At 54.6% G+C, this 12690-nt stretch overlaps 1 protein-coding gene across 3 annotated transcripts in view; it reads right to left on the reverse strand.

The window, feature by feature from the left end:
- Nucleotides 1-465: 465 nt before the first annotated feature.
- Nucleotides 466-12690, reverse strand: part of LOC111145664 (endoglin) — a 31004-nt gene continuing 18779 nt past the window's right edge. Inside the window, exons 4-15 of one of the 3 annotated variants that reach the window (XM_022500744.1) lie at nucleotides 11031-11193; nucleotides 10164-10329; nucleotides 9755-9881; nucleotides 9141-9315; nucleotides 8790-8932; nucleotides 5722-5859; nucleotides 5487-5525; nucleotides 4841-4954; nucleotides 4286-4537; nucleotides 2557-2611; nucleotides 1390-1491; nucleotides 466-1260 (exon numbers count right to left, since the gene is read on the reverse strand). In XM_022500744.1, coding sequence (XP_022356452.1) covers nucleotides 1136-1260; nucleotides 1390-1491; nucleotides 2557-2611; nucleotides 4286-4537; nucleotides 4841-4954; nucleotides 5487-5525; nucleotides 5722-5859; nucleotides 8790-8932; nucleotides 9141-9315; nucleotides 9755-9881; nucleotides 10164-10329; nucleotides 11031-11193 — 1599 coding nt within the window. In that variant the 3' untranslated portion in view covers nucleotides 466-1135. Of the gene's footprint in view, nucleotides 1261-1389; nucleotides 1527-2556; nucleotides 2612-4285; nucleotides 4538-4840; nucleotides 4958-5486; nucleotides 5526-5721; nucleotides 5860-8789; nucleotides 8933-9140; nucleotides 9316-9754; nucleotides 9882-10163; nucleotides 10330-11030; nucleotides 11194-12690 lie in introns of all 3 variants that reach the window. The other 2 variants (XM_022500742.1, XM_022500743.1) reach the window with 2 other exon arrangements.

Here is a 12690-nt window from a genome sequence, read left to right on the forward strand (position 1 = left end):
TCTGGGTCCACCAGAGACAAAGGATGGCTGGAGTCAATTAAAGCCTTTAAGTTTTTCAAAAAGAAATGGCAAAATGTTTGAGCAGCTTAATCTCTAGCTCCCTTAGCACAAAACGCAGGCATGAGGGCTACAGCTGGCATGGGAACTGGACTGGGTAGGAGCCCAGGCTGTAGGGCCTGGGACGAGCCCCTCCCCGGCAACCCCACCACCACCCCAGCCTCAGGGTCCTGTCTGAAGCAAGAACCCTGGACTCCGTTCCATTGGCCACAGGCCAGGCACGGATTTGCAGACTTCCGCACAGAGACTTTGTGACTGCTGAGGGAACTGTGGCTGGCTCAGACGAGCCATGGGACCTGCCCACAGTCACAAAGCCAATTAAGTGGCAGGTTTGGGATTTGACCCCAGAGCTGTCACCTCCCCACCCATTTTAGGCTTCCTGTCCCTTCTCCCGGCCCAGGCCAGCACTGATTTCATGGTCTGATTTATTGGTGATGAGTATATAGGGGTGGGTCCAGGCCAAACAGGCCACTTCCCATCAGGTGCCTGCCTCCGGGGTCTCCATGTGACAGTTGTGGGGAGGAGCTAGGCTCCCCTGGTGCCAGGCTGGACAGCCCTAGGCTTCTGTTTCCCTTGCCAGAGTTGTGCCAGTCCAGGTGTGGAGGCCGCTGGGAGCAGGTCCAGGTGGCTGTGGGCTGGCCCTCTTCTGTTTCCGAGGAGGAGGCCTGGGTGGGCTGGGTGAGTCTGTTTTGAGTTCTCGCCTCCCACCCAGCCCCGGTGCTGGATCCGGGTGCAAATTTACAGGGCCTCGGTTTTTACAGCAGTGTGGAGTTACAGGGCAGTGGTCTCTCTCTCCGTGGTCCTGGGGCAGCCATAGTCCGGGCCCACTGGGTTTGCAGGTTCTGTGGGGTGGGGAGGGGGGACCCCATGGTGTTCCAGGCTGGCGCCCCCACTGGCAGCAGGCCTCTGAGAGGGAGGCAGGAGGGATGGACGCAGAGGGCATGGTCCATCCTTGGTCGAGTGGAGGGGTTGGGGTCCCAGGATAAGTTCAGGGCCAGTGCTTCCCAGCTGGTGGCTGCTCAGTCTCTCCTGCTGGGCGAGGGCTGGCTGGGGGCCCCCCAGGTCTCCAGGCCGGGTGCTACGCCATGCTGCTGGTGGAGCAGGGGGTGCTCTGGGTGCTCCCGATGCTGTGGTTGGTGCTACTGCTCTCCGAGGAGGCCGGGGCAGCCACCGCCACCACGGGCTCCCGCTTGCCGGGGGGACCTGGGGGCAGGGGCGGAGGTCAGGGCCCCGGCCAGGGCTCCCCACTCCCCCAGAGGCTCCCCCGGGCTCCCCCAGGTGGTGGTGGCAGAGAGGTCCTGAGCACTCATGGAGGGGGCCTGGGATACTCACGCGTGTGCGAGTAGATGTACCAGAGTGCGGCGGTGAGCAGGGCCCCAATGAGGAAGGCGCCAAAGGTGATGCCCAGCACAGCGGGCAGGACAAGGCCTTTGTCTGTGTGTGCGAGGGAGGGACGGCTGCAGTCAGTGCTACGGCCCCCTCCCAAGCCCCCCACCGTGTGCGCTGGCCAGAAGCACAGGTCTGGGTGTCAGTCCCAGCTCAGCCACTGGCTCTGACTTCTGGACCTCAGTCTTCTCATCTAGCAGGTAGAGTCATCAAACCCCTGCCTAGGTGGTGGCTCTTCTGACCGTCCACCCAGAAGGCCCAGCCAGGCCTTTGGGCCGAGACTCTGCCTTCCAAGGCTGATGGAGGTGCAATTTTTAGGGGGAACGGATGGTATAATCCGAGTAAAGAGTGAGTGGGGCTTAAGAGTACAGAGCCTCCCCATCCCACTGTGTGACCTTGGGTCAGTCCCTGCCCCTCTCTGAGCCCTCTGCTATGGTAGGAATGGGCCAGAGTACTTCTGAGGGCTCTTCAGCTCTGCTTGTGGGTTTTCCCAAGCCTCGTTCATCCACACTCCTGATTCCTGAGTGACGATGGGCCTCCCCTTGGACACTGAGTTCCTGTCGATGCAGTGGGGTAATTAGCCCTGCCCTCTTGGTCATGGGCTGGGGTTAGGGCTCCATCCTAACCCAGGTAAGATGGCAAGGAAGCAGGTACCCCACCCCACTCCTGACCTCTGCCCCCAGTGTCAGTGACCTGTTCTGCCTAGTAGGGGCCCAGGCCCACAGAGAATGTACTGGAGGCTGGAAGGTGCTGGGCTGAAGGGGCATCCTCTACAGTGGGGGCCTTAAGAAGGGGAGGCCATCCCTGCCCCACTATGCCTTCCGCCTCATTTGATTCCAGAACCCCCCAGCACCCCCAAGCAAGGTCAGCTAGCAACCACGGAGATTAGGAAAATCTAAATGCTTGGGATCCAGTCTATGGGGTAGTCAAGAGCCAAGGCTTTCTAGCTAGAAGATGCGGCACAGATCCTATGCTAGGCTGCTGGGGGCCCTTCTGTCCCTCCCAGGGGTGCTCTCTTTGGGGTCCTCCCTGCATGTATCTGTGCTGCACCCCTTTGGGCCACCCATCAGGTCCCACACTGGCCTCAGCCACTGGAATCCGAGAGAGACTCACCAGGCAGGCCAGGGCTGACGACATTCAGACGCATGGAGACAGTCCTGTGGGTGTCCTGGGGGAGGAAGAGAGCGGTGGATAGCACAGCCTGCAGGAGCCGGCCCCTGGGCTTATTCCCTGGCTCTGTGACCCTGGCCCGTCATAACCCGCCCTGGGGCCTTGGCTTTGGATCCCATCCCGCTACTTAGCTGTGAGCCTTTGGGCAAGTCCTGGGAGATCCATGCTGAGGGAGGGTGGTGGGTGGACAACCCTTGGCTGCTGCTAGGATGTTCCCTGGGAGGCTTCCAAATCCCATGAGGATTGCGGGAGCACTCGGCACTGCATCTGGGACCCTCGTAAAGGGTCAGATGAGCCAGGTTAGCTCAGGCCTGTGCTCACTGAGGGTTGCTGGGCTGGGGGTGGGGGAGGCCCACTCAGGAGTGTCCCCAAATGCTTGCCTAGCTTCATACAACCAGAAGAGTTTCTAAATCCTGGAGTCTCTTCTGTGTGCCAGGACCTGGGGATGTGTGTCCAGGGCTGTGTGCCTGAGGACAGATTCTCCACTGGATGTTGAAGGAGATCAGAATTTTGTGTCCTTTATCTTAACCCTCTTCGCTGAGATCTCCTGTTTAATGCATGACATTGGTGACTACTACGTGGAAAGATGGGTGAGTGCCTGGGTTCCTGGGAGAATGGGTGTCAATAGATGACTGGGTGGGGTGGTAGGAGGCTGCTGGCTGACTGGGATGGTGGAAGGACTGTAGATGAATGACTGGGTGGCATGGTGAGAAGTATCAACTAATGAATGGATGGCTGGGTGGGAGAGAGTGACCATGGATAGATGACTGGGTGGGATGGTAGAAGGCAAGAGAGAAGGAAGGATAGATGGTAGGGGGTGAATGGAAGGATAAACAGATGGAAGGATGGATAGATGGAAGGGTGGGATGGATGCATGGATGGATGAAAGGCAGAAAGAAAGGTGGGAAAGATGGAAAGATGGCCGAAGGGTGAATGATTGGAAGGAAGAAAGGATGGATGGGTGGGTGAAAGGAAGAATGTAAGGATGCGTGGAAGAAATGCATGAAGAATGGGAGGATGGATGCAAAGGATGAATGGATGGTGGAAGGACAGATGGTTGGACGGAAGGAAGAAAGGCATGAAAGATGGAAGGGTGGTGGAAAGATGAATGGAAAGAAGAAAGGATGGATGGGTGGAAGAGTGCAAGGCTGCATGGAAGAAATGCTGGAAGGATGGATGCAAAGGATGAATGGATGGTGGAACGTTGAGTGGATGGAAGATGGGTAGATGGGTGGAAGGACAGATGGGTGGATGGTGGACAGATGAATGGATGGAAGGATGAACGGATGGAAGGATAGACGGGTGGATGGAAGGATGGATAGTGGAAGCATGGATGGAAGAAAAGGAAGGAAGGATGAATGGATGGAAGACAGGAATGAAGGATGGAAGGAGCAAAAAGGAAAGGATGGTTGGGAGGAGTGATGGAAGCAAGGAAGGATAGACAGTGGAAGGAAGGATGGATGGACGCAGCTGCAAATCCCACTAATGTCCAATACACGGCAAAGCCATCAGAAGGCTGTAGGGTGGCAGAAGGAGTAAGCCTTGGTCACCAGAAGCCACACACCAGTCTGTAGTTCTGCCCCTTACCAGCTGGTCCCACATCGTGGGCTGTCGCATCCCTTCCTGGAAACCCTAGACCTGAAGCCACCCTTGAAGCTGGGCCCCCACTCACCGGGGACAGGCTCCTCGAACGCAGGGTTATGGTGCAGCTGAGGATGCCAGTCGTGGGCGTGGACACCATGTAGCCACGGAGGAGGAAGCTGAAGCGCACATCCCCACTGGGGCCTGGGGACAGCAGGCTCACACAGCTGCCCTTGGCGGTCTGGCTCTGGATGAGTTCCACCGTGTCCGCATCAGGCCCCAAATCCAGGTGGCAGCTGTCCAGCTGGAGCATGAGCTCCGGGATGGAGGGGGACATGCTCACCTACGTGGGTAAGGTAAGAGTGACAGGGCACAGTCAGTTACTCAATGCTGCCCTTGGGAAATACGCGAGACTCATTCTGGGGGCCCACCTTGGTGGTGGAAGGACAGTCCTGGGTCCCCCTAGAGCAAATGAGGAGGAGGGGACAGTCCACCCAGTGTCTCTGTGTGGGCCTTCCCCTCCACCAAGCACCCTGCTGGCTCCCTCCTTTGGGGAGTTCAGTGCACACCTTCCCTCTACTAATGGTGCAAAGAAAGGCACTGAGAATCCCAAGAGCGGGCAGGCCTGAGAGGTCAAGTCCGGTACCTGCACAAAGCCCTGCTGCCCCAGCTCGATGGTGTTTGAGACCTGGAGGAAGTGTGGGCTGAGGTACAGGCCCAGCTGGAAGGAGAGGCTCTCCATGTTGATGCAGTGCACCTTCTTCTGTGGGAGAGAGGGGGGCATGGTCAGTCTGGGAGGCACCGGGCAGGAGGGTAAGGGGTGGGGGTGGGGATGGGGGTGGGGTTAGGAGCACAAGCCATGGTCCCCAGTTGCTGCCTGACCCTCCTTTAAAAAAAAAAAAGCTTATTTTCATCAAGAACTTGCTCTGCGCCAGGCCTGGGTGAATGCTTTCCCAGGTGTGATATCAGTGACTGCTCAGAAACACCCCATAGGGGAGATCCATCCTTAGGCCCCTGTTTATAGATAGGATCTTTGGGTCCAGGAAGCTTAATTCGCTTGCACAAGGCCACATAGCCAGTATGTACTAGAACTTTCTGGCTTGAGAGGCTGAGAATGTAACCCAAGAGGGTGCTGCTCCCATTGTACAGAAGGGGAGACTGAGGCAACCTGAAGATAACATGGCTTGCCAAGATCGGGGCCTGAGTTCCTTGAGGCCTACTCCCCTCCCAGGCCAGGAAGGGGTGCCAGGCCCCCAAACCAGATGGGTTAGCGTGGTAACCATCCATCTCACCCACTGCGGTGATGAGCTTGACAAGAGGTTGACGACCACCTGTAAGGGAAGAGCCAAGGAGGTCAGAGTCAGGAAGTACCCCCAGAGGGTATCCCGCCCAACACACCCATTTCATGGATGGGGGGACTGAGGCAACCAATGGCTCATAAGCTTGTCTTCCTACTGAGCACCACACCCTCCTCTTCCAAAGGCCCATTGGCCTGGAAGGACAGGGAGGCACCGCCCTTGCTCTTACCTCATTCCGGACCACGTTTTCTGTCACTTTCATGCCACAGCTGGAGTAGGCGCTGCGCAGGACAAACTGGTCATCTCTGTCCTCAGCCTGGCAGCTGGGGTCCGAGAAGGTCAGGCTTGTGATGCTGCACCTCAGAGTCTGGGCCGGAGTTGGAGTGGAGGAGCACCGTCAGGAGGCATGGGGCCCTCTGGGGCCTGTCCCTTACACCCCAGCACCAAGAACTGACAAAACTCAGGGCTGCGGAGTCACAGCCATTCCTCTCTTCCCCTCTTCATTTTTGTTAGATCTCATCAGACCGCACCATTTAAGACAATACTTTCCCTGAACTACACTCACTTTTGTCTTTAGCCTTGTCCTAAGCAATATTATCTGTGACATCATGAGCTTGATTTGCTACTTTTCTCCTAATATGTATAATTAGAATAAATGAAGACATATTAAAAACATTCATTTGAGTTCTACGTATAATTACTGCCCACAGCACCAGGGACACAGAGATCCCACCAGTATAATCCAGTCTCAGGACCTAGACCATGGGGCACCCGGGTGGCTCAGTCAGGTTAGGTGTCTACCTTTGGCTCAGGTCATGATCCTGGAGTCCCCGAATGGAGCCCCGCATTGGGCTTCCTGCTTGTCAAGGAGTCTACTTCTCCCTCTGTCCCTCACCCCGCTCTCTTGCTCTCACTCTCTCGCTCTCAAATAAATAAAAAAAAAAAAAAGAAAAAGAAAGAACCCTAGACTCTTAAACCCAGAGAGAGTTGGCAGATTTTTCTGATAAAGGGCCAGATGGTGAATCTGTTGGGTCTTGGGGACTATGTGGTGCCTGCAATTACCCAACTTTGCCATCACGGCCTGAAAGCCCCTGTAGAGCACCTGTAAACGAATGGGTGTGGCTGTATGCTAATGAAACTTGACAAAAACAGGCAGAGGGCCACAGTTTAACATCTCCTGTAGGAGAGGAATTCATCTTAGAATTTTTCAGTCACGCTCTTAGGATCAAAGAATCTCTGCGTCTTTGAGTTGAGTGAGCTGTTGGAGGTCCCACCTGAATCCAGTAACTCACCTCTCCTCCAGGATACACCCACAGGCACCCAGAGCCACCTGAGCTAATAGCCCACCAAATAAAAATGACTCTGGGAGAAGCCTCAGTGCCACATGGTCCTGGCATCCGAACTCTGCATACTGACCACATTTCTTAAGTCAATGAGAGGGCAGAATGTTCCATGTTGGGGCAATTCTGTTCAGACCCTTCGCTTTGTATTTTCTTCTATATGGATGCTGTACTCAGAGAAAATGGGAAGATTTTTTTTTTTTTTTTTTTAATTTGGACTGGGCGGCAAACATGCCAACCCGTGCTCTCCCTGCACTAATTCCTGCACCTCCTGGAACCTGCTGGGCCAGATGGAGGTGGGGGGTGGTGGTGGTAAGAGATGGGTAGCAGACGGGTGTCACTCCATATTGCTCCTGTACCCCACACCCCCAAAAACTCCCACATGCACTTAACTTTGGAGTGTACTTTAGAATGACAAAATTTAAGTGTCATTCTAAAGATCCCTGAGATCACGGGTGATTTGTCCAGGCTCTGGCTGAGATTTCCGGCCTCAGGCCAGAAGAAATCACACGGGAGAAGATGGGCAGCTAAGATGGCCCAATGTTTTAAAATGTCCCCGAACACAAAAATCACTGTAGCCAAAATTTAGAAACTATAACAAAAAAAATTATTTCAAATAAGAATGGTGGACAGAGGGTCCCCAACTTTTTTTTTCTTAATGTAAAATGCTTATAAAAATCAAGAGGGGCACCTGGGTGTCTCAGTGGGTTAAAGCCTCTGCCTTCAGCTCAGGTCATGATCCCAGGGTCCTGGGATGGAGCCCCGCATCGGGCTCTCTGCTCAGCGGGGAGCCTGCTTCCTCCTCTCTCTCTGCCTGCCTCTCTGCCTACCTGTGATCTATATCTGTCAAATAAATAAATAAAAATCTTAAAAAAAATCAAGAAAAATACTGAATCACATTGATAAAGAGCCTTAGGTTACTATAAGTCACATAGGGTCATGCCCACACTCACTACTAATCAAAGAATTATAAATTAAAACAACACCATGTCCTACCTCTAATGTTGGCACAATTTTTAAAAGAAATTTTAAAAATTCTATTTTATTTTTATTTTTTAAGCAAGCTTTGCACCCAATGTGGGGCTTGAACTCATGATCCCAAAATCAAGAGTCCACTCACTGAGCCAGCCAGGCACCATAGCAAAGGACTTTTTTTTTTTTTTTTAAACGAAATTAATAGTCTGGAGAGAGAGAATCAAAGTGCTCTCCTAAATTGGCAGTGAAAATTGGAATCATCTTTTGCAAAGTGGGTTGGCAATGTATATGAAAACTTGCAGCCTCTCACTAATGTAGAAATCTAGCCTAAGAAAACAATCCTACATAAAGAGTGCATGGTGATGTTTTCTGTGTATTTATAATGTTGCATAAATGGAAGCAACCTCAGTGTCTAACAAGGGAGGAGTTAATTATGACATGTCAATATGATGGAATAATTTGTGCTTATTAAAGCAACATTAAGTACCTATGTCAAAGTTCTAAAAATACAGTAAGCGAAGATAGCGGGAGACAGACAAGTGCATTGGAGATGACACCATATAAGAAATACACAAACACCAGAAAGAAACACCAAAATGTTGGTAGCCACCATCTTTGGGTAGGAAGGTTGAGATATTCTTTTCTCATTTTTCACATGTAAAAAAATCCGGTGTTATTCCTAGTTGGAGATCATACTGAATAGATACACTCTTAAGTGCCCGCCCGGCTCAGCCTGCACTTAAGATTAATTAATGATGATTATACCTGTTTATTGAGCCCCTACAGTGCACCACATCAGGGTCCCTGGGTCAGAACTTACTTAATTCTTCCTGCATGGCAGGTCCATCATCAAGCCCATTTCACAAGTGGGAAAACTGAGGCTTGCAGAGGGATGAGATTTGTCTCCCTGCCTGGGTCAGGACCCCCAAACTCTTGGCCTAAAGGAAGGACTGGCTACCCACGTTCCCAGGGTTTCCCTTACCGAGATGAGATCTTTCTTGAGCACCACAGTCATGACGTCTTCGGAGCACTTGGGCTGGATCAGGGACAGGAGCAGCTCCTGGTTGCAGCTCTCCTTGGGAGGGGTGGTCGGGACGGGTGGGGGAGAGGTCTGCAGCGCACCACCTGCAGGGCAGCAGAATCACAGCGGGCAAGTCACTGAGTGCTCCCTGGGCACCGGGCCCCCAGTGCTTCCCTAACTAGCTACTTTCACTGTCTTGGCCGGCAGACGGGGAAGACGGGGCTTCTGCCGGCTGATGCAAGTGCCCTGCTCACAGCGGTGCCACCGCCACTGATCCCAGGACAGGGCAAGGGAAGGGAAGAGGGTGCTCACCGCAGCTGTGGGACTGCAGTGAGATGACACTGGCCAGAGGGAGCTCCACGAAGGATGCTACCATGCTCGCGTTGAGTCTCCAGGCCTCCCCCAGCAGCCCTTGGGGTGTATCCGGGAGCGGAAAGCCACGGATGTTCTCCTTTGGAAAGATCTTGAAGGAGTATTCACCAGTGGTCTAATGACAGAACAGGGAACCACAGACACAGTCAGGGGGCACACAGCCTGGCAGGGGCACCGCCGGCCAGCCAGGGTTATGCCAGGCCTCGGGGCCACTCACTCCTTTGCTCCTACTGTTTCTTCCCCCGGGCCACCTCCCCTCATCTACTGGCTTCTGTTTGTCCTTCAAATCAGCGTGGGGTTCCCTTCTCCAGGAATGTTCCCTGACCCTGTGGGCTGGGGTAGGGGCCTTCCTAGGGGATGATGGAAGGCTTCCTGGAGAAGGTACCATCTGGGTGAAGGTCTGAAGGAAGAACAGCTGGCACGGAGAGGAAGGGGTCAGATGTGGAAGGGCTCAGGGCTGGGGTGCTCACACAGGAAGCTGGGGTTTTCTCTCTGGAGAGCCTTGGCCAGTCCTGCGCAGGGCTGTCTGGTCTGGGTCGCAGAGTAAAACTCACCCAGATCTGCATGTTGTGGTTGGCGTCGATGAGCCAGGACACATAGGGTGGACCTTGCAGGATAAGCACAGCGTCGGGACCCCCTGAAGCACAACGCAGCTCCACCTTCACGGTCACTGTCCGGGGCCTGTGGGGAGACAGACCCCGGAGTCAGCGTGGGGCAGGGACACGGGGTTGGGAGGGGCCTGATGGAGACTGGTCGGGAGGGGACCAGACCTGGGGTCAAGTGGGCAGCAGCTGACCTGATCACTGTGGGGCTGGGGAGGGGCATCGAAGTGGGCAGGGCAGGGCCCACAGTGGCGGGCCCCAGAGCTAAGGTGACAGCGACAACACGCTTACCTAGCCAGGGATGGGCGGGGCTTGATGTGTGCGGGCTGGGGGGTGGAGAGGGATGAGGGGGCACCCTTACCGGGCCTCGGTGCCTGGCAGGACCCTCACGATGTGCGCTTCCTTGTGGCCAGGCACGCCTTCCAAGCGGCAGCCCCGGACAGAGGTGGGGGTGAGCGGGCTCCAGTCCAGAGTGTGGCCCATGTCCATGAGGGGTTCCAGATTGCAGGAGGACGGTGCCCTTGGGGCTGTGGGGATAAGCACACCTCAGTTCCCTCCCTGAAAAGCTGGGCACTAATACAGAGGCCTGCTCTCACCCACGGTAAAAGGGGGGTGCAGAATGGAGCAGCAAAGAAGTGGGGTACCTGGGAGGACCTGAATTCAAATCTCCCCTCCACCACTTACTGCCAGGTATCTGGAGGCAAGCTCCTGCCCTTTTCCTCATCTGTGGACCCAGGGTTAATAAAGGCACGAACCCATGGCACGTGTTGGGGGTGCAGCCCTGCGACCACCAGAACATCACCTCCCTTTTCCTCTTTCCTATGAAATTTGCCATGACCAGAAATTATGGAATTATTTTGGAATTATTATATGGAATTATAATTATTCAGTTATTTTGAAATTACGGAATTTATTCGTCTGTGTACGTATTTACGGCCATCTCCTCACAGGTGTTGGCTCCAGGACGGCAGGGTCTGGGTCTGTCCGTGCAGAGTCCCCAAATGCCTAACATAGGACTGAGCACATAGTAGGTTCACAATAAATAAAAGTGCGGCTTTCTAGGGCAAAAATGACTGTCCCGATAGAGCACTGACTTGTTATATGTGACCTGGGGCAAATCACATCCCATTTTGGAGGCTTAGTGTGCACATCTGAGAAATGTGCCAGAGGAATTCACATTTCTTCAGAGCGGAGACCTGAGTCCATAGAGGCTACAAGGGAAGCTGACCTTGGTCCAGGCGGAGGAGGACGCTCTGAGGGTCGTTCAGCTCAGCAACAGAGACGATGGGGCCCTTCGTTTTTGCCCAGTCGAGAAACTGGTTCTGGGTGGTGAAGGGGGGCAGCTGTGTGGCGTTGATTCCTGGGGGCCCTTGGAAGATCAGTGTGGGGTTCTAGGAAGACACAGGAAGGCTCAGGGTGCTGCTCCTGGGCCCCAAACCCCCTCTGTCCCGTTCAGGAGGTTGGGAAGTAATTTGGGGAGGCAGTCAGTTGGCTGAGGGGAGGAGGTGGGGTGGAGAATGCGGAGGCTGATGGGTCTGGAGGCAGCCCAGAGACCCTCATCAGCTTCCCACCGAGAGCCAGATCTGTCTCATCGTCCTTCCGTACCTGGTGCCGGACGGAGACATATCCTTGTTTATCCCACTGTCCGAACATCACCTCCCCACCCCACCGGTCTTACTTATACAACCCACACTTGGGACATCATGTGGCTGGGGTCTGTGGGGCACAGCGTCTGCCCGGCCCATCCCCGCGTGGTGCTGGACACAGAGTGGGCACTGAGCAACACTTGACTTTCCTGACATGTCAGCTTTACCCAGACCTAGCACACCGCGGGTGCTCCCTGCACAAGGGAGGAAGGGAGGAAGGAAAGCAGAAACATGAATAAATGAATGAACGAAAGACTAATGGGGATTGGCCCTGCCCTGGGGGATCTTAGCATCCAGAAACGAGTCATGCATCAAGTCACTTGGAACAACAGGAGACAGAGGATGTTATTGAATAGGAGGGAACAAGACAGGTGTCTGGATGGACAGGGAGGGGAACGTGGGTGGCTCTGGAACCTCACTGCCTCTGCTGCCCAGGCCTCAAGGGGAGACCCTGGTGGGCCTGCGGAAGGAAATAGGGAAGACTTCCTGGAAGAGGTATTCTGCGGAAGCCAAAGGATTCAGAGGAAGCTGTTGGGGCCCCAGACTCCCTTGCATTCCATTTTCAAAGCCAAGGGCATTGCTCTCAAGCCACAGCAGCCTGAGGACTTCAGCTACATACTACGGGGGACTGCCTGGCAGTAGCAGTAGGCAGACACCATAGAAAGGTCCACCTAGAATGGAGCAGGATTTAAATAAGGGGGCAAAGTGGTGAGCACCTGGGTGGGGAGCTCAGACCTGTGACGGAAGGGCTGGCGCAGTGCTCTAGAGCTGGAGGAGGTTAGGGACCTTTACCCAGCCCGACTCTCAGGGTCATCACCTGTAAAATGGGGATGTAACAGGGATGAAGGGTGAAGCATTTGTCTGTCACTGGTGCTGGGTCAGACACAGGTCTAAGCTCCAAACCCGACTGGGGTCCCTCTGGGGGAGTCCCTGTCCCCTTTCAGGTAGCTATAGCCTCCGCGCCGCCCCCTGCCCACTCCAACAATACCCCACCCCCATCCCTGAGTATTCTTAGCTCTAGGAGGAAGGACTGGCCCAGGCCGGAGCCAGCAGCTGCTGTGACCTTCCTGCCCTGCGGATGAGTTTCATGTTCCCTGCGTCATACCCCCCCCCCCCCCCGCCCCAGGCTCAGATCCCTGCCTGTAGCGCCCAGGAACGGGAAGGGGAAGTTAAGGGGGAGGAGGAGCCCTGGCAAGCCCTGGCTCTCCACAGGGCTTTGATTTACTCCACTGAGAACTGAGG

This window comes from Enhydra lutris, unplaced genomic scaffold (assembly GCF_002288905.1).
Source record: "Enhydra lutris kenyoni isolate GAN:26980312 unplaced genomic scaffold, ASM228890v2 scaffoldscaffold13, whole genome shotgun sequence".
NCBI lineage: Eukaryota > Metazoa > Chordata > Mammalia > Carnivora > Mustelidae > Enhydra > Enhydra lutris.